The sequence below is a fragment of the Mytilus galloprovincialis genome, chromosome 1 (genome assembly GCF_965363235.1).
Source record: "Mytilus galloprovincialis chromosome 1, xbMytGall1.hap1.1, whole genome shotgun sequence".
In the NCBI taxonomy this organism is placed as follows: domain Eukaryota; kingdom Metazoa; phylum Mollusca; class Bivalvia; order Mytilida; family Mytilidae; genus Mytilus; species Mytilus galloprovincialis.
In genome coordinates this window covers 82,568,090-82,595,265 of record NC_134838.1, presented here as the reverse complement: position 1 = coordinate 82,595,265, position 27,176 = coordinate 82,568,090, and the positions used below count along the sequence as shown (strand labels likewise).

At 30.4% G+C, this 27,176-nt stretch overlaps 2 protein-coding genes across 6 annotated transcripts in view; one reads left to right on the top strand and one right to left on the bottom strand.

The window, feature by feature from the left end:
- Nucleotides 1-27,176, bottom strand: part of LOC143041995 (uncharacterized) — a gene marked incomplete at its 5' end in the record, with an annotated part of 47,741 nt that overhangs the window by 3,359 nt on the left and 17,206 nt on the right. For 2 of the 3 annotated variants that reach the window (XM_076214194.1, XM_076214204.1), the window contains 18 exon segments: nt 314-511; nt 1,079-1,163; nt 1,918-2,084; nt 2,849-3,008; nt 4,154-4,314; nt 4,793-4,943; nt 5,668-5,942; nt 6,681-6,825; nt 7,643-7,803; nt 8,276-8,429; nt 9,310-9,393; nt 9,737-9,927; nt 10,202-10,364; nt 12,434-12,612; nt 13,198-13,345; nt 15,180-15,272; nt 25,309-25,490; nt 26,234-26,390. In XM_076214194.1, coding sequence (XP_076070309.1) covers nt 314-511; nt 1,079-1,163; nt 1,918-2,084; nt 2,849-3,008; nt 4,154-4,314; nt 4,793-4,943; nt 5,668-5,942; nt 6,681-6,825; nt 7,643-7,803; nt 8,276-8,429; nt 9,310-9,393; nt 9,737-9,927; nt 10,202-10,364; nt 12,434-12,612; nt 13,198-13,345; nt 15,180-15,272; nt 25,309-25,490; nt 26,234-26,390 — 2,854 coding nt within the window. 3 annotated transcript variants of the gene reach the window in all.
- On the top strand, nt 16,761-20,732 carry LOC143042019 (uncharacterized). 3 transcript variants are annotated; one of them, XM_076214250.1, is made up of 3 exons: nt 16,761-16,847; nt 17,081-17,530; nt 19,222-20,732. In XM_076214250.1, the coding sequence occupies exons 2-3, from the start codon at nt 17,120-17,122 to the stop codon at nt 19,774-19,776; spliced, it is 966 nt and encodes a 321-aa protein (XP_076070365.1). In that variant the 5' UTR covers nt 16,761-16,847; nt 17,081-17,119; the 3' UTR covers nt 19,777-20,732. The 3 variants fall into 3 exon arrangements, with proteins under 3 accessions (XP_076070365.1, XP_076070357.1, XP_076070349.1); XM_076214242.1 differs by having other exon boundaries at nt 16,801-16,880; XM_076214234.1 differs by having other exon boundaries at nt 16,807-16,959.

The window sequence follows — 27,176 nt, the reverse complement described above, 5'->3', positions numbered from 1 at the left end:
AAAATATAGTTCCCCCCCCCCCCCCCCCCAAAAAAAAAAGTGAAATTTCCTTATTATCTTTTTCACAGAGTATTGAAGGAGCATATGTTCCACGAAAACAATTCAAAAACAGGTATCATCTGTTATTGAAGGAGCATGTGTTGCTTGAAAATGACTCCATAGCAATAGGACTTACTGTATTATCTTTTACTGGAGCATAAAAGAAGCAGATATTTCTTGCGCTCCATAGCAAAAGGACTTATCTGATATCTATCAAAGGTGTGTTAAAGGTATATGTTTATCCTTGAAAAAAACATATGGTAGCAGCACTTACTGTATTTTCTTTCACTGGAGTTTTGAAGGAGCATGTGTTCCATGAAAAAGACTCCATGGCAAGAGGACTTTTCTTCATCTCAATAAAACATACATCAACATACATAGTATCTATAACTGTTTGTAGATTAGGTATATTAGCAGTAGACCTATTATATAAAACCAATATAGTTGGCACTGGAATCATGGCTATTGGTATCTGGAATTTAAAATATCAGTATATAAAGTTATATATTTTTATGATGTGTTCTTAGGTTGGGCTGCAACACCACTGTGCCATTTAAAAGGAGGGTTGAACACTGATAAACATGTTTTACCCCACAACCTTCTTTATGTGCTTGTCCCAAGTCAGAAGCCTGTACTTCAGTGGTTGTCATTGGTTCATGTCTGTCATATTTGTTTTTTTGTAAATTGTTTGTTATAAGTTAGATTTCTCAATTGAATTGTTTCATATTTTTAATGTCAGGCCTTTTTTCACAGACTATATGGTATTGAATTTTTCTCATTGTTGAAGGCTGTACAGTTGCCTATATTTGCTTCCATCCACTTCGTTTGAACTTTGGTTGATAGTTGTCCATTTAGCTATCATACCACATCTCCTTGTTTTATAAAGGATCTGATTCTATAAAGATATCTGTTATATTTGGATATTTATAAAAAGCAATTACACATTAACTATAATTTTGTCAACAATTTTGTTAAAATTTGAAATTTAAAATAAGTATCATATGGACATGCTGGTTTTAAACACCTGTAATCATTTTACCTGATGTATTGATACATTGGAAGCTACTGTAGGCAAAGTGTTAATCACTGGTCCTGTAATCTGACCTGCTAAATTGTCACACAATCTACAATTATAATATAAAAGATAATGATTAGAAAAATCAAAAATTGTATGACAAACCTATGTTGAGTTAATTCTCTGATGCATGATATACCTTATTGTGATGGATTTTCAAGTCTTGAAAATTACAGACTGTTTAATCTAAATCTTCAAAGCAAAAAAAAATTTGAAAAAGAAACAAGCACATATTTAATTGAAAAATTAGTCTCATTTTTTGAAGGCTGAATATCCAGTTAAATTTTTTTAAATGTATATGAAGTCTAAAAAAAATCCAATTAATCAAGAAGTGATCAGCTCAAGCTGAAGGGCCGGTTGAACCAATATAATTGAGAATGCAAGTGGGGAATATGTTAAAGAGACAACAACTGGACCAAGAAAGTGTAATGGGTAAGTTATGACATTCTGCCTTGCAATATGCTTTTCAAAACTTAAAAGATTATTGAAAATTATAATAAACATGTCAAAAACATGGCACTCCTCCAATGTGCAACATCAAATCAACCTAATTCTTACTTCGCATCAAATTTTAAATATAAAGCTTCTTCGAGTATCATCCCTGAATATCTGGAAATTGTGAAGAAAAAAAGTCCGGAATGACTTAAGTTGGTGTCTGATTTTAAACCAAAAAGACAGAAGAAAATTATACACCTAAACATATGGACAAATATGAACGCTTGTTGTGTATCATATGTATTAGAGATTTAACAGCAATAAAAAAATTCAGCAATATTAGATTAACAAACAAAGTTAACATATACTCATCAAATGTTCCCAGTACAGACATCCTTGTTGCTGTTACAGGCCTAATGTAATTAAGATCTAAATCAAAAACACCAGCATCAACCAGATGCTTTAGTTTAGTTATCTCCCTTGACAATACAATATAGCTGTCATATCTCTTCTTTAGGCTGAATCTAATAAAATCCTAAAATTAAAATATTGAAATTTCAAATACTATTGGTATCGACAGGTAATTTGTAATATCCACTTCAATAAAATCTATTTAGTTATAATTACTATGGAAGGATTGAGCAATGTTCTTACTTAAGTCATTATCATAAAAGTGTGAGGTTTAGCTAGCTATAAATCAGGTTTAATCCACCATTTTCTACATAAAAAAATGCATGTACCATTAGGAATATGACAGTTGTTATCCATGAGTTTGAATTGTTTGAGCTTTTAATTTTGCCATTTGATTCAGGACTTTCTGTGAATTCTACTCAGACTTTGGTATTTTTGTTATTTTACTTTTTGCAAGGATTTGTGTTTATTTGATATATCAACAAAGAAAAATGTGGCAGTTATTCACCAAAGATCCATGATTAAACAGCTTTACCCCTCTTTGCTTCATTACTACACCCACATTGTGAGATTGCTGCAAATTACATTTTTACAATAATACCACCTCTTCTTATTTCTATATTAACCCCCCCCCCCCCTAACAGTCAAGTCATGACCCATATTGAATGTGTTGTAAGGTACGATTTTTTTATTTCATCCCTTTGAATATCGAAGCTATTGTTGTGTTGATAAATAATATTGTACTAAAGATATTTATAAAACTGCAAAAATTTCATGGAATACTTCAACACAATAAAAACTTCTCCAGTAAACATTACCAGTGAAAAAACATTACCCCCCCCCCCCCCCTTATTTAAAAAATTCCATATTTCTTTAATAAAAGTGTACCTTCTCTATTGTCCTCACTTGGTAAGACTGTACTATTTCTCCCAACATAAAAACATTGATCTTTCTATTAAACAATGCTGATATCTGTGAATAACTAGCTAATCCACTGTTAACTATCGCATCAAAGTCTATACTTCTAAAATTTAATGTTATTTCAGCACTGAAAAATAATAAAATATATACAGGTTGTAAGAAAAATTAAAACAAAAGTTAAGTTTATGTATTTATGTTGAATCTCAGTTCACACAAGTAGTGGAAGCCTTGTTGTAATTGTCATACATTTCTGATCAAAGTAATCCCATACATATCCAACTGTAGTCCATGAACACAATAGTGTCAATGATAATTTTTCATTGAAGTTTATGAGTTTTTAATTTTTCTAATAAATACAGTTGTGTCATTTTGGACATTGTGTCTGTCATTTTGGACGTTGTGTCTGTCATTTTGGACATTGTGTTTGTCATTGGTGTTAAAAACGCTGCCATCATGATCAGAGGTGCATAACAATTTATTTGCTCCAGGCATCATTGTTTAAGGAGCACTGAGTTTGAACATAGTTACATATATGTGATTCTTCCGGAGGGAGTTAAAATCTCCCGCTTTTCAGACCCTCATCCGTCCCTCCTGTTAAAATTTGAAATCTTCCGCTTTTTGAAAATGTCAATCTCGAAAAAAATTCAGTAGACATTTCTGTTTACAAAATAGATACAAAATAGATACGGACAGGGAAAAAGTCCGAGAAACTCTAAATTGATATGGGAAAAGTCCGAGAAAAACGGAAGTTCTCCAGTTATGAGGCCCAAACTCCAGCTGAAAATTTCCAAATCTCCAGTTGTGGCTTGACAACTCTGTCACATGTATGTAGTTATCATATATTTTAACAGGAGTATATTTAACTGATAATGATTATAAAAAAGAAGATGTGGTATCATTGCCAATGAGACAACTCTCCACAACAGACCATTAACACAGAAATTAAGAACTATAGGTTATCCTACTGTACGGGATGAATTCATTCAACAGATTGAACAATTCAAAGAAGGATAAACAGGAAGTATGAATTTAACCTATGTGAAAAGGTTTACAAAACTTTTCTTTGTCAGGCTACTGACCAGTAGTAATAGAGAAATGTGTTCAAAATAGTTTCATTCAGCATATTGATAAAATAGAAGTAAGATTAAACAGGATGTCCCAAATAATTTGTTGCTTATTTCAAACTATGCTCAAAACAATTTTCATTTATAATTTTGATGATCTTTGCAGAATGACTAGCACTAAAGAAATATACCTAAAATTTTAGCTTACTTTGTAAAATCTTCCATATGCCTTGGAACTAAATCTGTTGTTTTATTTGATGGACCAAAGTTAAATCCTGTTCTAAAATCCACTTGTTGCTGTAACATTTCAGCATATCTTTCTAGGTATGGATATAAGGGACTGGTCTGTAGTTCAATGGTGACACTTTCCTGATGTTCATCATATAAGATTTAAATACAAAATACATGTAATATGAACAAAATAATATAACTGCAAAACTATAAATGAGCTATATATTCTTAACACAGCAAGTGAAACAAGAATTTGATATTTTACAAGTTTCAGAATTTTGAAACAGGTTATAAAATTAAAGGATATTGTTCTATCATTTAACAACTGCTTAATGCCATCCACTAAGGTTCCTGCGGGGTTTACATTTTTGAAAGTAAGATAAATGAAAACATCTGTCACAAATCCCTCAGTAGAGACTGGTTATATGCATGAAAACTAAGAACAAGTTTCAAAGTCAATGGACCAGGTCTGAGGAAGCAGGACCAAATTATTTGCATACCAAATATCATTGACCTACTACAAGCGGCTCCAATTTCACTGACCTAATAAAAAGCAGTACATGTCTGAACCTGATGCTAAACAGACATGAAATGCTATGATCCCTTGAATCAATACCTGTTGGATATGAACAGAATTAATTATGTGCTGTCCAGCAGGATGCAGTAACTGTAGAACCTTGTTGTACAATACAATCTCTGATTCTTTCTTTTCATTCAAGGTCAATGTCTGAGTTTGATTACATGGCAGAAGTACTTCATAAGTGAATCTACAAATATATTAAAAATATTTACATGTATTCTATATCTTTTCGTCAATTGTGACAATACTGAATGAGACACCTCATCTTATATCTACTTAATATGAGTAACAGGACAAGTGCCTCAAGTATAGCAGGATTTGCTTTCTCTTATGGAGCACCTAAGACACACCCCAGTTTTTTTGGTGGTTTTCATGTTGCTTAGTCTTTAGTTTTCTGGATTGTTTCTCTTTTTGTTGTCTTTCAATTTTTACCATGGGATTGTCAGTTTCTCTCAACATGATAACCCTTGGTATCTTTGGCCCTTATTTCCATTTGAAATAAATATAATGCATTGGTTTCAGATGAAGTTGATTTTTTCCAAGATTCTTAAAGAAAGAATTTGCAACTCTTATGTGCTATATATTTGCAGATAAAAAAAAAACTGCGGTGAAGGGTGAAAATTGATGGTCAACAATTAATAAGTTAGTCACAATAAAAAACATTATACAACCAGAGCCAATATTGTTAAAGGTTTCCTTTATGGAGTTGTAAGCTTTGTTTCACAGCAATAATATGAAGTATATGAAAAAAGTATCAGATGAATTAGTGGTATTTATAAAAGTGAGGAAAAAAACAGAACCTTCTGAACTGAGTTTTAGTTAATTCCTGGTGTTTCTTTCATGCCTTTGATATTATCACTAAGAATTACTACATGTACAAGACAAAATACTTTATCCTTTGTTCAACTTACTTATCAGGATTGTTTACAGCTTTACAAAACTTAACATCCCATTTTCCCTGCCAGAAACATTTTCTTTCCATTTTACAAATCTGAGTTGTTAGGTTACAAATGCTACAATCTATATTGCCATTCATGAGAACATTATGTGGTGTTACTGGATTGCTCGGTGAATGGAATGTTAATCCACCAAGGTTTATAAATGTCTGTATTTTCTCTAAATCTTTATCCAAATCAATATGATGTGATAAGTTGTTGCTACTTTTAATATCAAAAATACTATAATTCTAAAAAAAAAAAATTTGAAATATATAGCAGTTGTAATAAATGCATATCAATATAAATAATGTATAAAAAAGAAGATGTGGTATGATTGCCAATGAGACAACTATCCACAAAGACCAAAATGACACAGACATTAACAACTATAGGTCACCGTATGGCCTTCAACAATGAGCAAAGCCCATACCGCATAGTCAGCTATAAAAGGCCCCATGAGACACTGTAAAACAATTCAAACAAGAAAACTAACAGCCTTATTTATGTAAAAAAAATGAACGAAAAACAAATATGTAACACATAAACAAACAACAAGCACTGAACTACAAGCTCCTGACTTGGGACAGACACATGTATATGAACTGTGGATAAAGAAATGTCAGAAAAACTAACTAAAATTTAATTGAAGTCTGTAACATAGCCTTAAGCAGATCAAAATGTCTGTGCAAAACAGGGTTAAAATCTAAACTTCCAATTAAATATTGCATTCTTTCAATTAAATATTGCCTTTGAGGAATGATTATTCAAATTAACTTCATTTTCAATACAAAGTCAAGCAAATACTGTTCACATACTTTTACACATTCTTGAAAGAACTGTAGAACAAAAAACATGAGTACTCTATTATGATGATAAACAAAATGGCCATACATGATGTCAGACAGTAAAAGCAAATGGTTTTAAAAATAGATGGAATTATTCTCTTATATCTATTCATACAGATAATAAAAAGCCTGTTTCTTTACCAAAGTGAACCATTCATTGTCTATGCTCACTCCATCACTAAGAATTAATTGTAATCTCCTTGATAATTCTTTCATCCAATCCATTCTTTTATATATTGATAATTCTGTGAAATTGATGTTTGAAAATTCCAGTGCTACTGAAATACTGAAAAAAGAAGATAAAATGTAAAATGTTGATTTCAAATTCTTAGTCTTTGCTAAACTAACAGTAGCAATGCTATAAAATAAACTAATAGTATCAATGCTGTATAAATTTCAAAGTTTTCTGTTAAATTGTTGAATGTTTTTTTCAAATGCTGCTAGGACTCTGCACTTCAAATGACATCTGAATTTTGCAGTTGTCTGCATAGTTTTAAATACAATACAGTTTAGAATCTTTAACAAAACTAATCTTTTCTGGAGGTAGTCTGCTGAGATAATGCAAAACTATTTACTCTTCTCTTTCAGAAGACAATCATCATTGATGCAAATACTTTATTTTCTAGTGATCAGTTAGAATTCATGATTTCTGCTCACCCTGATCTTTGCGACTTTTATGTTTAACATGACTTTTTCACTTTAAGATGTCATGCCTTTCAAAAATACTTGAGCAAGAAAAGATCTATCAAATCAGTTAAGTTGATTAGAATAATTAGGGATAAAAGTTGCACATATGAACCACAAACATTCTTGCTAGCTACATATTTCAAAATTAAGGAGTTGATTTGAAGTCTATTAGAGGTAAAAGAGTTTAATATATAATCGTCAAACCAGACAAGGACATTGTTACATGGTGTGACTACAGATTCATGAGTTTATGTATATTGCAAACTACTTTTATCAACCAAAATACAAATACATAAGCCATATTTATTATACCCCAGTAAATAAAAATCAACCAAATGTATACCGATAATAGTTCTGCTTTAAAACTTTATCAAGTTTTTACAGAATCTCATAGAGTTCATATTATTTACATTTACCTTGTAAAATCATTGGTTGACCTTCCTAATAGAGTGTAATTGTTCAATGATATTTCTAACTTCTTGTTCTTCAACCACTGTTCAGAGTCCTTGTACAAATCAGATAATGGCGGAGATCTGGAAGTGGCTTGCAGGTCAATGAAAATATGGTTAGGATTATCCTACAAAAGTAATTGTATTATTTTTCAAAAGTTACTGACAGAATAATGACAATATAGCTAAGACTTTCCTGCAAAAGTAATGATATTTGATCTCAAAGTGGCTTGTAAGATTATTACTTATACAAAACAAGAAGAAAGAAAAAACTTTATGTAAACAAAAATTAATTAAGATAAAAAAAAATTATTTGATAAAATTTGTAAACTTTGATGAATAAATGCAGTTTCTTTAGTAATGATTTTTAATTTACATACAATCTTTCTATATGAAGGGGGTTTCAACCCATAGGATACCATGCACAAACTCCTGTGCTTTGCAAGAATGAGAAATTCTTGCTTCATACAATGCACCCATCATGATACAAAGGTAAAACCTGATAAGAAAGTCAAATCTAGCAAAAAACTGAAAGGACAGGTTAAACTTTATTTACATTTTTTTAGTAAAAGGTTTGAAAAAGGACCAGAGAAGGCATACCTTTTGATAATGAACAGAAGTAACAACAGTTGACAATGTCTTTGTTTTTAAGTATTTGGCGATATGTTGTGTTGTTTTGGACAACAATTGGTTCCTCTCTGGGTCTGTCAGCTTTCTGATGTCTATACAGGGGAAAACAACATTGATGATCTTCCTACAAGGAAATAGTACCATTAAATAATATTGAAAATTTGTTGTGAAAAAAAATAATTCTTCATACATTTTACTGTCTCAGTAGAGGTTACATAACTGACTATCTTATGTTGGTACATGCACACCCATCCAATAAAAGAGACAGAAATAACCTTGAAAGCTTACAAAATAAATTAGCTACTATAAACAATCTCTAATTGTTTTTTTTGTAAATGTGTAACATTGGTTGACCATGAGTCGATCAGCATAAAACGACATCTTCAAACAATCAGTTCTACTTTGATGTTATAACATAAGCTTTGTAACATTTTGAAATTGCGAGAAATTGCACAAAAAAGGAAGTAATCTATAAATCAAACCAATTATGCCACACACAAAATTTGACAAAAACCAATTGTTTTTTGTTTATCAAAATAGAATTTTCGACACTCTGCTAAGCTTTTGCAAATGTTCCTGTTTAAATTTTTTACCACTGATTAACTTAGAAGGCAGACCAAAAATAAACGTCAGAAACATTGGTGAACAGTGAATAGAACAACTGATGGACAGACTGTCCTTAAAGTTAATGTTGACAGCCTAATAATTATCTTATTCCTTCTTCAGAGTAAATGAGTATTTGAATTTGAGCGTCACTATGAGTCTTTTGTAGACGAAACGCGCATTTGGCGTATATACAAAATTTAGTCCTGGTATCTAAGATGAGTTAAACATAAAATGAGGGTCATCCTTTTCTCTTTTCCTATTAATTTTTAATAGGATTAAAAATCATTATAAGCTTAAGTATATAGCTTTTTTAAATCAATTGAAAATCATTAGTTAAGATGGTTTGTTTTAATACCAATTGATTTTTATCATTTTATGCTATTCAATGTTCAAGTTACCTTTCTGGAAAAACTACATCAGATAAACACTTTCCTGTATTTGACCAATCACAGCCTGGGATAATGCTGCAAGTACTCTGTGTTCTAAAAATAATAAGATTGACTTATTCATATACGTTCTAAGGTGAATATATATATATATATAATCCTGGGATGATGCATCTAAAAAAACAGCTTAGAATGATTCTTTTTTGTGAGGAAATACCGTGTCAATAACCACAGTATTGTCTCCAACTAAAATTTACTAACAACTTCAGGATTGGCCCTTCTGTCCTTATAATTAATAAATGTCTTCCCTTGTTTCCATTTTCCTTGCCCAAATATTCAACACACATTTGATCTTCTAATCAGGCAAAATAGTTTCATATACCTTTTCAAAAGTTTATAACAATTAAAGCAGTTTGAAAATATTTACCATAATGCTTACCCTTCATCACAGCTCCTAGGACATATATAATCAAAACTGCCAATAAAGAAAACATATTTGACATCATAAGTCTGATCAAAGATTGTGACATTGACCTGGCCATTTGTGACAGCCTTCTGTAAAATGTCATACTCTGACCTAAGATCTATACTGTTGTCATAGCTACTGTCCACAGAAAATGTCACTTCATCCTGAAAATATACATGTATGTATACTGCTAGTAAAACATGGGGAATCTATGACAGATTATAAACTTTACATCATTCTATCTAGTTTTAAAAAGAAAAAAAATATTTATAAAACTTTCGTTGTCCTTTATTAAAAAAAAAAAAGAAGGGCAAAGAATCCATATAGTCAGCATCTAGATCGATGTTACCATCCAGCCATTGATGTTTGACAATTAACACCAAAATTAAAAATGAACTTAATAAAATTGAATGAAAATTTGAAAGTATTAATATTTACCATACTAAATTTTATGTCTCTGATACTTTTAACAATTTGGTGTCTAAGGTATGATTTGGCCACTTCTATGACAGCATGTGTTATTTCTTCTCTTCCATCAAGTGGATGGTCTTGTATCAAACTATCAGCATTAAATCTATCTAAGGTTAATGCTATATACATACTGCAAAAAAACAAAATAATATTCTCATATTCTATTGGAAATGAGAAGAAGCTCTCATTATGTGTAAATCAATCCCCTAAAATATAGAAATAGTTACTTAACCCTCTTGCTGCCGAGTTTTTTTCTTGCTTTGTCGCGCCAAAAGCATCTTGATGTTTCATATCTGTGATGTTGCAAAACTTGTGCCTCTTTGTAGAACAGCACTTTCTCACTGTCCATAATTTTTCCCGCATCAATGTAGTCGTAATTATGAAAGCGATGTATAAGTAATTCTATGAAAATGATTGCTCTAAGATAGTTATAAACGATGTTTTTAATGCAACATTATTTAAAAATACAAGTTTTAATATTGAAATGGTTTTTTTTAATCTATCTTGTCTTCAAAAAAAGTGAAAATAATATACCCATATTGCTACTAGTTTTATAGGCGATTTTGTTTATCTTTGTCAAGTGAAATGCATTAATGATTCTTAACCACCTCTAAAATCTTGTTTTCCAATTAGCTTAGTAAACCTTGTTATAATTGATAAATACCGTAAAAAATTTCTCAAATAATCATATAACAAAACAACTACACCCAGTGAAAGTATAAATAAAAACAAAGCGTGTACAAATAAAAATAAATAAAAACTCAGAACACCCGATTCTATGATCTACTTCTAGTTGTAAAGTATCAAACATGTCAGATTAAAATTTTCATTTCAAGCCATGTTTTGGTAGGTCGAGGAAATGATTTTTATAAAAATTATTATCCAAACTCATTTTGATTATTTTTTAATCATGTTTATCATTATTTTATTGCTCAAATTTTTTGAGAGAAGGAATAAAAGACCCAAAGAAAAACAGAATTAATTTCTATTGTCTACAAGTGAACCTGAATCAACAAGATGTATTTTCTATGATAAAGTACACACTGTCATTGACATACACGAAATATTATTTAAATCTGTTACTTGATAAATTGTTCTCTTTTCAACGTTCAGTGACAAGTATTTCATGCAATATTAAGGAGGTGTGAAATTTAATATACAACAAATCTATTGCTCATTGGGTCCTACAAAGTAAAAGATCTGTGATAAATGGCTGAAAATTGAGGTTACCACTGGGAAAGGATATCGATGATATATAGGATAGGAATAGAAATCATTGTGTCACCAACTAATTTAAAATCCCCATTTCAAATGAAAATAAATATTGTTAGATCAGTGCTTCCATGATGAAACGTGTTTAAAATGAATTGAAATATTGTATACAAGTATATGGGTGAACATATGTGTTCTTTAACCAAAAAAAATCCTAACTGAGAATTCAATCGCGGCATACAAGCCCTAAAGAAATGTTCCAGTTCTCTAAAATAAAGCGTATACATGTATTGTGAATAACTATATCTCACAGATCAAGTATTATAACAGTTACCTTTTTTATGATTAATTATTAGAAAAGCGATTATTATATGTGATATTCGATTGAAAGATGTATGAAAATAACGTTTAACAAATTTCTGGAAAGTAGGCAACATTTTACAAGAAAATGACAAACTAGATAATTAGTAAACATGTTAAATAAGTTGGCATTATAGTACTAACAAGCTTATGACCCTGCATTAGTTGTTGACATCCGTTATAAGTATAGTTATAATGCATTTTATTGAGTTCGCTTCTTTCCATCCAAAATCGTCCCTTTGGCGCCGTCTTTTGACGTTGTTGGTGCCCCCCATTATTGTGATGTTACCATGGACCTTTGACGTTCTACACAATCAACAAGATTTTTGTGTAAAAGCCATAAATGTCCTTTTGGCAGCAAGCAGGTTAATATGAGTATTTAGTCATACATATCTTTTGAGTAGAAGTGGTTCATAATCTTGCCTAATAATGTCACACAGAAAAGAAAACTTTTATATATTTTTTCAACTCTTTACAATCAAACCATTCATATATAAAACAATCTGTAATCCTAACTTTTATAATAATCTCCAATAATGAAATAAAATCTTACTCATTGTGAAGGTAGAATCTATATATATATATTTTTTAATTTGATGACAGCACACAAACATATATGAGAATTACTTTGTAAACTGTTGGTATGCAACAGGATGTCCCACAATTTGGTATCTAGTCCCATTTACAGAAACATTTTGTCTATCTTCTATTAGCTGTTGTATATCCCACCAGATCTCTGACACAGAAGGGGAAGTAACTCTACCTTGTAATACAATCTGGATTTGTCTCCCTATTAGTGTACTGTCCTGTGAAAAATCAAAGCAAACATGTAATTAATACTGGGGGGAATCTACTAATCCTTTCAAGAAGTTTAGTTAACGAAATCATATGTGCTGTCAACTATTAAAGTCAATGTGAACTATGCTTATATTCATAATTTTTATAAAAGTCTGATGGACATTTTATTATATGTAAAGTGTATGTAAAGTTTGAGCAGCAGCTACCAAGATTACTAAACATTTTTTTTATTTCATCTTTCTTGGAACCACACCAGTCCCTTCATGTGTACGGCACATGGAACATATCACAGTTAAATAAACATAGTGTTTACATAGGTTACCAAAGTAATTCCAGCAACATAGTCTACAGAGGTGTAAACCAAGAATAAATCTAAAGGACCAATCACATTCAAATATTTGTATTGATTGATTGATTGTTGGTTGCTTAATGTCCAGTGGCAATTATAAAATATGAAAATCATAAAAGAATCATTAATAATAACTTATTTCCCTCTTCAGTCCCATCAAACAAACACCTTGTAATAGTTGAAAAGTTATGTCATTGGCAATCTTATCATATCTCCCTATTATATATAATAGGCAAGTACAAACCTCAATCATTCTGAGCTTCAGCATAGTCTTTTCTAATGATGGAATTTCATTAACAAGAAGATCCTTGAATTGTTTGATTACATCATGTTCGGAAAATGTTTTGTTTGAGTATAGTCCAAGACAAGGTAAAGTCACTGTAGCTTTAACTCTGGAAAGAAAAGAATTTAGTTTAGGTATTCATTTAATTACCACTGATATGATGTACTGTAGGTAAAATTTGTCCTTGCACAAATATCACATTTGCTGATTTTTAGAAGAACTATGTATACAATGGCAAAATTTCAAATCATTTTAAACTCATCTGCACTCATGCTAATCATTTTCATACTCAATACTTTTAGACTAATAGTCATGATATAATCTAGGAAGATTATTGTTTTACCTATCTTCCCAAATATAAGAAAGGGGAGATAACTCAAATTAATTGAGATAGCTAATGCAAAACCATCATTTTACAATGACCTTCACTTTTCTTCGATAATACCCAATTATAATAAATATTAGAAAAAACTAAGGAAAAAAAAATTGTTTTTAAATTCCAAGAAATTGTAGCTAATATGAAATTATCAAAGTAATTATGTAGCCTAGTATCCTGCCTATTATATCTGCACTGAAACAGTAAAGAATATTTGTAAAAGGCTTAAGGTCAGGCTCGTGGGTACAAAAATTTCAGCATTAAAATGTTTTTTCATTAAAAATTTAATTTATTACACTATTAGTTATTACCTTATGATATGGTACAAAAATCACCCAAACAAATCAATTTGGTTTGGCCACAGATGACTTTTAAAAAGTTTACATCATTGAAAAAGCTTCAAGTTATCTCCCTTTGGTGCAAAAATGCCATTTTTGGGCATTAAAATTGAAATATCTTTTTTAACTCATCGGTGACCTATATTTTTTATTTTTGTTTTCAAATAAGCTGTACATAAACTAAATAATTGTAAAATTTAAGAGATTTCTGACATTTAGTTCTTATTCTATTTCGATATTACCTCTATTTCTCCTATTATAGTTCAACAGAAAAAAAGGACAAAAACAAAAATGTATGCTTCTTTTAGAGGCAGATTGTGAGATTAAATGAAAGGTGACCCCATTTTTTTATTTCATTTTTCTTTTAAGTATATGATAAAGTTTATTTATAGAAATATATGTTGAAATCCTATATTAAAAACAAAATTAGATTTATTCCTGTGAGCCCCGTTAACAAGAAAATAACAACGATTCTATTAAATAGGAGACTAGCAAAGTTCAGGCAAAGTTGACCATTGATATATACTTTTTAGGTCCCTTTTGGTAAATTGTTCCTCTGTTTTTATATACTCCCTGTTGTCAATCTTTTAAATTTGAGCATACAAGTACACAGCTACTATTGCATAGGTACTATTTCTGTACTAAAATATGTAGTACTGGAAATTTACTTTTAATATTTAGTACTATTTCTTTACTTTAAAATTATTGTAATATTTAGGTACTTGTATTTTACAGTACTGGATTTGTATTAAATATTTTGGTACTACAAATACAATATTCCATGTTTGAAAATCATAATTTTAAGAGATTTGAAATAGAAAATCTTTCAAAATGCTGATAATGTAACGGTAATAACCAAAAATTTGTAGTACCTAAATTTCAAGTACAAATTAAGTACTGTAAAATACAGGTACCTAAATGTTACAATAATTTTAAAGTAACAAAATAGTACAGAATATTACAAGTAGTTTTCGAGTACTACAGATTTTTAGTACAGAAATAGTACCTATGCAAAAGTAGCTGTGTAGAAACTAAAGCAAGAAAAGCATTTCAAATGCACTAATTTATAATTTTCCTTTTTGTTAAGCAATATCATCCATTATAGCTGCTGCTTGAATACATAATGCCGCTAATGCCATGCACTTTTGAAACTTCTCTTTCTTTGCTATATTTTTTATTTTTACTTTAAAATGTATTTAGTTCAAATTATTTTAATAAGAATTCCCTACCTCTCTGGAATAAGAGAATTATTGGTACATATTCCCTGGCTATAGAAATCCCAATGGCAACCAGGAACCAGGTTACATTCATACTGATCATCACTGAAATAGTCAAACTATAATCATACACAAATCTACTCACATCATTTACAATTTTTATCATAATTGTTTCTGAGTAAAGGATACCTCAGTCACATTTCTCACATAAGCAAAGTTTTCCAATATATTGTACAAGCACTATATGGTATACTTTGAAAAGACAGAAAATATAAAGAAGGTTTTTTAAAGTAACTGATGAACTCACATTTGCATCAATATTTTAACTTTTCAGATATGTAAACTGACTGGCAGTTATCAGTCATCAAAATTAAAATTTTACTGTTATTGTAATAAATTTAAAACTGACATTTATCTATTATATAGGACTCTCCCCTTCCTTCTGAAATAAAACAAGAAGCTGTCAAATTGACAGCAAAACAAAGTTTCCTGAATGAATATGATATTAAATTCAAATCTTAACCCTCAAATATGATCAAGAAAAAAATGTATTTTTGTAGAGTTCAGAATTGGAAAAGGCCATTGACCTTTATCTAATCACAGGGAACAACATATCTAAATTTGAAGATATTTCCTCAAAGCTTTTTCAAGTATTTTCACAGACAGCGCTTTAAGTATAACTTTTTGCTCTTTTAAGGTAAACAACTCAACAATGATAAAAGTGAAAATTGTGAAAATAAAACATGACCTTCATTTAGTCACATGAAACAGCATATCTAAATTTGAAAAGTTTTGCAGGACAATGTTTGACAGTTCAAACTATTTCTCCTGCTGCCATATGATAAGCAAGTCTCAGTCATTTCTCTCAAAGTCAAAGTCTATTTAAGGTAATTGATTAATGAATAATGATTGATTGACATTGGTTGCTTAACGTCCAGTGGCAAATTAATGAATAATGAAAATGAGGTCAAGGTTAGGTGTCACTTGTCATTTAATTACTTACTACTCACAAAGATCCGGGTTAATACAAGTGTGATTTTTTAAATAGATATTTAGCAAATTTACTCTTTTCACTCTATTTTCTGGCTGAACTTTTTTTGAAATTTTGGTTTTTGGTTTCATATACATGTTTAAATAAAAGGAATTTTATGCAACTGTCTAATCATTAGGGTTTTATAGGTCCAAAATATTTAAACAAAAAAAGATTAAAAAGTTCTACTTCAATTATCTTCTGTGCATCTTGAAACAATATATTATTTTAAATTTATTGTTTAAAGAAATATATCAAAACATAAATCTCCTTTCATTTCTAATATATCTAAAACGTATACATAAACAATTAATATTGGTCACAGATCATGTATAAAATATTAAATTCAATAATCAATTCTAATGCACTAAGTAAAAACTAAATAAAAATCAAATACCCTCCCCCTTTTTCTCATTAAAAAAAAGAACTTAATTAATTTCACTCATTAAGTTTTTTTATTACTCTATTGATTTAATCGTGATTAATACCTGTCAGGTAATATTGACAATTATTTACTATTAATAGCCATGTGGGTGATAAGATATTCACTTGTTTATTCTGCCCTTAAGCAAACTCAAGATTTGATTGGACGATTCAAGAGAGAAAGCCAATGAAATCATTTCAATGGTTTCCTTCAGGTGAAAACACAGGTGTGTCATAACAAAGATAGATATTACACATAGGTTTGTGTATTGTTAATAGATTTACAACACATTGTACTGATTTCAATATTCATACGGATTTTATAAAAATTATTCAAAGGTAATAGTTCATACTATATTATTCATGACTATATTTAAATCCACATGATTATTTGAAATTAACATTCTTTGCATTAAGGAAGTGATCATTGATTTTATGTTTGTTGTCTAATCCTTTTCAGGGTCACATCATGTAAAACAAGAGACTAACAATCATAACAATGCCATCAAAGAAAGACCGACGTAAAATTCTTTCTCAGATCTGGGCTACACCTACACCAGTAGATGTGGATTTTTTCGACAAAGGAAATGAAATTGTTGTTACCACAGCATATAAGGGTGACAAAACTATATGGTGGTTACGTGTGTTCAAAAGTATATTCCCAGATAAAACTTATAGGGAAAAAGCAGACATCACCAAACTGAAAATTGCTCCCGCAGTGACAGTGAAAATTAATAAACGAACAGGAATAATGAAAATTTATGGTAAAAATCACTGGATATGGTTTATAGACAATTTCGCAGACATTTTGGAGCAGGCAAATGCCGACATGCAAGAATTAGCAGATGTACAATCTGTGTCAGACAATTCTGTAACAAGGTACCTACAACTGGATAAAAATGTGGAAGAGGTAACTATCAATAATCTAAAATATATTTGTAAATTTGTTCATATTCAATGGATATGAGATACTTCAAAGTACTGACATACAATGTATATTATAAGATGATTATTGACAATGCAGGCCGTTAAACAAAATGCATGTCAGTAATTCAATCCTGTCTTGTTGTATGGTGGGAACTCTAAAACAGTCAATGACAAAAGACCTTACTGGCAAGATGAAGAGCATTAAATAAAGTGCTTAATCTTTAATATATTTCAATTTACATGTATAAAATGAACACCACTTTATTTGAAATTTCCAAAACAATTACCGTAATGCTTTGCATCATCTTACCATATTTTTTTAGGGTTTATAAGTGTGTGCAGTAAAAGAAAATGGACACATTAAAACCATCAAAATAAATTATTAAATAACATACAGACACATATATATTCCATTCTCAATTTTATTAAAATGCCTTTCATGCGAGAAATTTAGCTTTTTTGAAAGTTATATTATATTTAATTTGATTTTAGAGTTTGCGTGTTACCTTAAAACCTCACCTTTTTTCAAATGATCTACATTTTGACCCTCAGTTAATCCTTTGACAAGATCAAATTCTCGCATACATTAAGATTTGTATTTATTTAAGAATGCAGAGCATCTAACCAAGCATGATTAAAATATAAAACATAACATTTATTAAATCTACTGAATAGAAACTTCAAAAATTACCTTGGACACTAAGTAAAAATACATAATCAAGTAGTGAATGCTACATTTGTATTTTTCAATTACATGTGTGGTTTTTGAACTACATGTAAAGTCACAGTATACTTGTTATGTACAATATTAAAGATATACATGTACATGAACTCATAATAATCTAATTGGTTTTGGACTTTCCATGGGAAGTAAATGACTTATTTAGCCATGATAACACTAATAATATGATAAACTGCTAGCATACTATTATCTATACTTAAAGCCTAGCTTTAAAAGTCCTTCAAACCATAATTGTAAATTACGTGAGTCAGAAATAAACATGGTTATTATAGTACATTACAGTTTAATTTTATAGCCTCAAGATTTTAACAACATATAGTACATTACATTCGGAGAAAATAATAAACCACTCCAATTCACAAATGTTATTAAAACATTGTATACCCTGAACATGTCAGCATTTTATCTGCATGATAAACACTCTTAAAAATATATACATGTACCTGTAACTTGTATACCTGAGTTTGAGATGTTAAGTTTTCAAGTATTTTAGTTTTCAATTGTTTGTTATGAAAAAATTAACTTAAAGCAGGAACAACTTCAATTTTTTTTTTTACGAAAAATGTCCTTAAAATTAACTGTATGATGAAACTGTTGGTAAATTGATCTATTAAACACAATTATATTGCAATACTGTCTGGTAAATGCTTAAGTTTGATAAATGGCTGTGTCTATCTTTATGAACAAATATTCATCATAATAGCAAGTATTAACGGTACATGTAGTATGATTACGGTAAGATATATAAAAACAAATGATGATGTATGATTGCAAATTAGTATAGTGTACTTAAACGACTATGCTACCCTTCATGTACCATGTATTTGTACACTTTTTAGCAGAGACAAAGTAATGTACAAGGTCAGCAACTATAAGTCCCTAAATATATAAGGCCCTGAAATGTATGTTGATTTGATTTTATTTGTTTACAGGTTCAAGACTTAATAGATATGATACCAGAAGGTGGCGGCATCATGCAGCATGATTATATAATGAGATTGTGGAAAAGTTTACTGGACGACTGGTTTGGTTGTGGTGCAAGTGTTTATATAGTTACACCGAGAATTGACGAGGAACGTTTGTTTCAGATGTGTTTGTTGATGATTCGAAACAAAGGAACTGCATTTTCTGTGACATTAGTGGTACCAGTGAAAGGACCTAACGGTGAAAAATTCAAAAAATCACTGGATACTGCAGTGAGAATGATGAAGAAAACAAGAACTCCACGAACTCAGAAAAGACTTGTTTCGGATGTGAAAATGCAGTGGGCATTAGACAATTTACATGTTCACAATGAAAACTTTTCAACAAACTTTGTGGCAGCTTACAAAGATGACGAAGCAGAAGTGCTAACAACAACGGCTCATTTTCATAAAAGTCATTTTCACACAAATCAAAAGGACAATGTTTGCTACAACAAATTACCAACTCAGGACCTTAAAAGGAACTATTTATTCCCCTTGGGAGTCTCAAGTGTCAATTACTGATTTGTTTCATAATATTTTTTTTTTTGCATGTGCAATAACTATTATAACACTGCATGTTACATATAAGTTTAGAATATAATTTCAAACAAAGAAGTATTGTTGTAAAAAGTCACCCTTTTAATAGACAGATCTTTATCCTATAAAGATATTATTTAAAATGTGCTTATCTTGTTTGTGAAAATTTATTCAAATTTTAAAAGTTGTTTTTAAATTCAAATTCACTACAAGTCTATACTCGAAGGTTAACTCTACATCTAATCTAACAATTTTATTTGTAAATTGTCAAAGAATCTTGAGTTTTTGCATTAGTGCCATACATTCTTTTATCTTTAATCATTCCATAAAAGTCAGTTTATTTACATGTACTTTTTAGACTTATCAGTGCACATATATATTTTTTTTTTAAAGTAAAAAAACAGGTCCTTGAATGATACAGACAAAGAGGGATTGCACAACTATTTTTTTTTTATTTCTTAAATCAATGAGTTTTTTCTTTCTATAAATCAAGACAGAAAATTAAAAAAAAAACGCAACCTCTTCCACCACAATTTCAATGGATTCCTTACTCAGTCATTTCAGTGCTTATGTTCATATTATATTTCAGTACACACATGTTGCATGTCACATCAATGTTATTTCTTGTTTACAGGTGAAAAATGTCAATATGATATACATTGTACATGTTGTTACAACATTTCATCCATTCATGTCAGTACATCATGCATACAAAAATGATACAATGCAGGTTATGCAGTTCAAAAGTAATCCTGTTTCAAATGTTGTCAATACATATTTTAGTAATTCATTTTTAAAAGATATTGTAAAAGAAAATACTAGAAAGTTTTCAAATCATACATGAAATGAAATCCACTTGACAAAAAGTCATGCAAATGCAATTTTAAATGTTGAAGGGCATATGATAGATAATATAAATGTTAGATGTTGGTGATGAGCATCTAAAATTGGTGGAAATTTCCCCAAGGTTATCAATTTTGCTAAGTAAATTTGAAACTATTTGCAAAGGAAAATTTACAGAATGAACTTTTAAGCTCATAAAATCAACAGCAGGGCCAGTGGCATAAAATTAAAGGCAAATGATGAGACTTTTTACTTCTGATATCATCAATGAGTTCTAATTTATGGCAGTAATTTGGATAATATTTTGAAGTTGGGCAAGAAAGACTGCACAATAACGATTCATTAGGAATAGCTGCATTTCAGTTTAGCTCTAGAAAACATAAATTAGATCTTCACCATTAACAAATCGTTTTTCAGCTTTAAAATGAGCAAATAGACCTTATTTATTTTCGTTGCAGTCCATTGTTTACTATTTCAAGAAAGTTTCGAGAAAAATCAACAGTTACGCATTTGTTGTAAATATTATATACTGCTTTCTCATACATGAAAAATGAAAAACGGAAACTGAAAATATAGAAAATGTAATTCATATAGGTATATTTTTCTTTGCATATTTCGGGAGAGCGAAACAAAGTTGAATTTGAGTCTAAATTTCAAGAAACTATCAAGGGTAGATCCCTTTTGTATCATATGCCCTTAAATATATAAATTTTTTTTATCAAAAGCAGTGAAAATTAAAAAAAAAAGAATCTATTTCTAGTAACAATGCATTCTTAGAATGAATTTGTAGATAGCCATAATATATAATACTGTTTTTATAATGAATTCTACTTCCCTAAATAAATTATTTTTTCTACTTTTCAAAACAAATTGAATCAACAAAGGGAAGCAACTAAGAATATTTTTATATCTACCTTGGCTATTTTAGACTTATAAATTCCTATAATATCTTCAAACCAAAATGATAAACCAACTGGTAAAAACCTTTATGAAAGCATAATACAATGAAAATGTCTATAGAGAAAATATGTGTATATATGTATATCTTTTTTTCAATACATACATAATAATAGTAACAGCAATACCTTCTATTTATCATGTTAATTACAGGATTTTTTCTTATTGTCAATTTTTGACATAATTTATAAAATCAACTTAATATGATAAAAAAGATTTAAAGAAAAAGGCATATTATGACAAGAAATAACTCAATCTATAATCTACATATCTTATGTAGAAAGGGAATTTTTCAGATGTCTTATCACCTTTTTATAGAAGTTATGTACATTTTTAGCTCACCTGGCCTAAAAGGCCAAGTGAGCTTTTCTCATCACTTGGCGTCCGGCTTCCGTCGTCGTCCGTCGTCGTCCGTCGTCCGTCGTCGTCGTTAACTTTTACAAAAATCTTCTTCTCTGAAACTACTGGGCCAAATTAAACCAAACTTGGCCACAATCATCATTGGGGTATCTAGTTTAAAAAATGTGTCCGGTGACCCGGCCAACAATCCAATATGGCCGCCATGGCTAAAAATAGAACATAGGGGTAAAATGCAGTTTTTGGCTCATAACTCAAAAACCAAAGCATTTAGAGCAAATCTGACATGGGGTAGAATTGTTAAACAGGTGAAGATCTATCTGCCCTGAAATTTTCAGATGAATCGGATAACCCGTTGTTGGGTTACTGCCCCTGAATTAGTAATTTTAAGGAAATTTTGCTGTTTTTGGTTATTATCTTGAATATTATTATAGATAGAGATAAACAGTAAACAGCAATAATGTTCAGCAAAGTAAGATTTACAAATAAGTCAACATGACTGAAATGGTCAGTTGACCCCTTTAGGAGTTATTGCCCTTTATAGTCATTTTTAACCATTTTTCGTAAATCTTAGTAATATTTTACAAAAATCTTCTCCTCTGAAACTACGGGGCCAAATTAATCCAAACTTGGCCACAATCATCTTTAGGGTTAGTAGTTTGAAAAATGTGTCCGGTGACCCGGCCATCCAAACAAGATGGCCGCCATGGCTAAAAATAGAACATGGGGTAAAATGCAGTTTTTGGCTTATAACTCAAAACCCAAAGCATTTAGAGCAAATCTGACAGAGGTAAAATTGTTTATCAGTTCAAGATCTATCTGCCCTGAAATTTTCAGATGAATTGGACAACCCGTTGTGGGGTTGCTGGCCCTGAATTAGTAATTTTAAGGAAATTTTGATGTTTTTGGTTATTATCTGGAATATTATTATAGATAGAGATAAACTATAAACACCAATAATGTTCAGCAAAGTAAGATTTACAAATAAGTCAACATGAGCAAAATGGTCAGTTGACCCCTTTAGGAGTTATTGCCCTTTATAGTCAATTTTTAACCATTTTTCGTAAATCTTACTAATCTTTTACAAAAATCTTCTCCTCTGAAACTACTTGGCCAAATTAATCCAAACTTGGCCACAATCAACTTTTGGGTTAGTAGTTTGAAAAATGTGTCCGGTGACCCGGCCATCCAAACAAAATGGCCGCCATGGCTAAAAATAGAACATGGGGTAAAATGCAGTTTTGGGCTTATAACTCAAAACCCAAAGCATTTAGAGCAAATCTGACAGGGGTAAAATTGTTTATCAGGTCAACATTTATCTGCTCTGAAATTTTTAGATGAATCGGACAACCCGTTGTTGGGTTGCTGACCCTGAATTGTTAGTTTTAAGGAAATTTTGCTGTTTTTGGTCATTATCTTGAATATTATTATTGATAGAGATAAACTGTAAACAACAATAATGTTCAGCAAAGTAAGATTTACAAATAAGTCAACATGACCGAAATGGTCAATTGACCCCCTTAGGAGTTATTGTTCTTTATAGTCAATTTTTAACAATTTTCATAAAATTTGTAAATTTTTACTAACATTTTCCACTGAAACTAATGGGCCAAGTTCATTATAGATAGAGATAATTTTAAGCAGCAAGAATGTTCAGTAAAGTAAGATGTACAAACACATCACCATCACCAAAACACAATTTTGTCATGAATCCATCTGCTTCCTTTAATATTCACCTAGACCAAGGTGAGCGACACAGGCTCTTTAGAGCCTCTAGTTGATATTTTACACAATGCAAATAACTGAATATATTCTATTATTGTGCTTTTTGATTAAATCATGTTATATAACAGTTTTACTTGTCTCTGTTTTGTTTGATTAGATGGTCCCTTTTCACAAGAACATGTAAACTGTATTACAGTGTAAATTCAGAAATTATTGTGTGCATTTATTATTGCAATTTTTGAAGACTGGAAAAGTATTAATCATTGGGATTTCCGGAAAACCTGCACACAGATAAATGTATTAGATATCAATATACAAATTCTCATTATTGCCATACTCACCAACTTGCAATTTTTACGCAAAAATAAAAACCTTTCAATCTGAATTAACTGTCAACTTTAAGTATGTATCATCCAATTGTTATTATATTCCAAGGCATGTGTTAACTATCATGATCTTATTAATTCAGTTTTGCTTCATACAAGGAAGCTTTTTAACCAAGGATTTGTAATGGAAAAACTTGAAATTATCTTTTAGAAAATTTTATGGACACTATCATAATTTGGTTGACTTTTATGGCATATCTGTTGGACAGAGGGTCACAGATATGATTCCCTAGGCACAATCCTATCCTATTTCACCCCAGAATGATGCATATCATAAGATTTGTATTTTCCATGAACAGCTAGCTGGTACAATGGGTGCCACAAGTGGAGAAGGAACTGTTACCCGCCTAGATGAGCAACAGGATTTCAAACCAGGTTTTGTACTTCTTTGAACTTTATTTGTGGTTCACCTTTACACATGCAATCAACAAAATATTTGTATCTCAAGAATAATAACTACTCAGACTTATCCAGGGTAAAAAGTGACTTAAGATTACTGACAGTTATCTGGTGGTAAACAAGTCAGTTTATAGCACAGCCTTGATATTCAAAAGTGACCAATCAAATAATGAAATGGTTATGTGAATAATGACTATGCAATCTTTGGTACTGTTGAAAATTGAAATGACTGTCTGACATATGAAACAGTGTTCCTCAGTCTAATGTCATATATTTCAAGTTATAATTTAGAGTTACTCCCCTTTTGTTGCTATTTTTCAGCATTATACTTATTGGTACAATTTAAATTGCAAGCAAGTTAACTGTAGATTCAGTAAAGAATGATTCTTATAAAATTTGAATTTCTGTAACACACATTAAAATCTAATAAAATTAAATATTAATTAAAATTTTATACTATGTGTTGGGACATTAACATTTCTACCACTAAAGGGACATAATTCATGGTAAATTCATCAGTTTAAAAAAAAATATTTAGTCAGATTTGCATATAATGATAAATTATTTTACAAAGTTTCGAGTGAATAAAGCAATGTATAAACAAGTTTGTCTGGACAGGGGGTACTGTATTATAAAAGAAAAAGAAAAAAAAAGACAGATTTTCATAATAGAGGTGGAAAAGGTTTGAAAAACATCATTAAAGTAGAACAGTTGCATTTCCTGTATTTTCATACAATTTCCCCTTTATCCCAAAAATCTCCCCCTGTTCACAATTGCTGCAATAACTGTGAAGTGGCCTACTAGTATTAAATTGATAAGATATATATAATTAAAAACCAATATTACTCACATTTGGTGGCAGTTGACATGACAGAGTGTGTTGTAACTATGCTCAACACTGATGTTCACTAATGATAATGGCCTGCCGAACACATCTATCCTAGGAAGTGTTGATATATTCCATGTCTGGGTCTGTTGCATCAAAACGGTCTTATTTGTTGTGCTAGTATTCAGCATACAGGATATCTCATTCTTGAATATATATATATATATATGAAAAAAAGGGTTACCATCTCCATAGAGTAATTCACAGTAACTTCAGACCTGAATTATCTCCCTTTAAACATGATTTACCTTTTTCTTCAACGATTAATGCATTTGAATGGGGATATATGGGACAATATCCCTAATGTGCCTCGATTGAGGAACACAACAGTTGTTTGGAAACAAAAAATCTCTGTGTAGTGATATAATGGACATGTTTCAATTTTTAACAAGTGACTGAGCTTAACCATTTATGTTGATCTGGAAAGTATAGGACCTTAGAATAAATGTGTAAAAACTATGGAGTTATTATATGCTTTCAAAGTATTAAATTTTCAAAGAAATTATTTTGTGAAAAAAGGGACTTTTTACCATGAAGAGCCGCATCACGAAAGGATTTTCAGGGTATGCTAATTTACGGAAAAATGAATCACACTTCGTACCCGGAAATTTAACCATATATGTGAAAATGTCTCAGCTTCGAAACAAGCCATCATACATAAACAAGTTTATGATATGGGCTGAGCTAGAGAAGAAAACATTACCATTACGGCCTATGGAGAAACAATTGCGCATATTGCCCCATATGGTAGGAAACCCAATTTATCCTGGGTTAGGCCACCCCCTTTTTTTCTTAAATGGCTGGATGAGCCCCTAATCAAAATGTGGACAAAAAAAGACTAATAAGAAATTTGAAATCCAGACAATAAAACTGTAAATGAGTTAGTTACCTGTTCTGGCCAAACATTAGAAACAGTAACACTTCCATCATTCAAAGCTTGTGAAATAAACTCCTTGACCTGAACATCTATGTATTCTCTCATGGTCAATTCGGTTTCAAATTCTTTGGTAAAATTGACATTATTAAATGCAAGTGTCAATTTCAACCTAAAAAAAAAATCAACAATAAAATAGTTAGATGTTTTTATTGTTCTCTTCCAGCTACATGAGTTTTCTAACCATTAAACCAATACAGATGCATAGCAAAGGAAACAGGTATAAGTTGGTATATGGTGTCCCAATTTCATCTAGTCTAATAATCTATGTAAATTAAAAACACAAATTAAATGTTCAAGTGGACAACTCTACTGGAAATTTAAAATTAAATGAGTTACACAGCTTAGTTTTCTGGAAAAATGAAGTGCCTTTTCTATTGAACTCTATTGAATATGTTAATATTGTGTTCCTCTCTTTTTATAATTAGTCTTAACCATCATCATTTAATCAACAATGACATATCTAATTCTTGTTTTGATGTATTTAAAATGTGGCTTTTATACCAAAGACATTGAAGTTATCAATGATTCTAATGAATGGATGGGTCAAACTTTATATACTGTGGATTCATTATTATTCGTTAGATACCAATTTTCGTGGGTTTCGTGGGTTCAGGTTAACCACAAATTCAAATGTTCAACCAATTACAAATTTTCTATGTGCTTTGAATGCAGAGCTGACAAAACCATGAAATATAATACATGTATCCACAAAAATATCATTTTTCCTCAATCCCCACTAAAAATAAATGAATCTGGTTTTTCAAGACATGAGAAGTAAATAGTTGTTATAAAAGGTACCAGGCCTACAATCTAACACAGCAACACATTTCGTCTACCTAAGACTCATCAGTGATGTTCAGAAGAAAATACTTATAATGCCAAACAAGTACAAAGT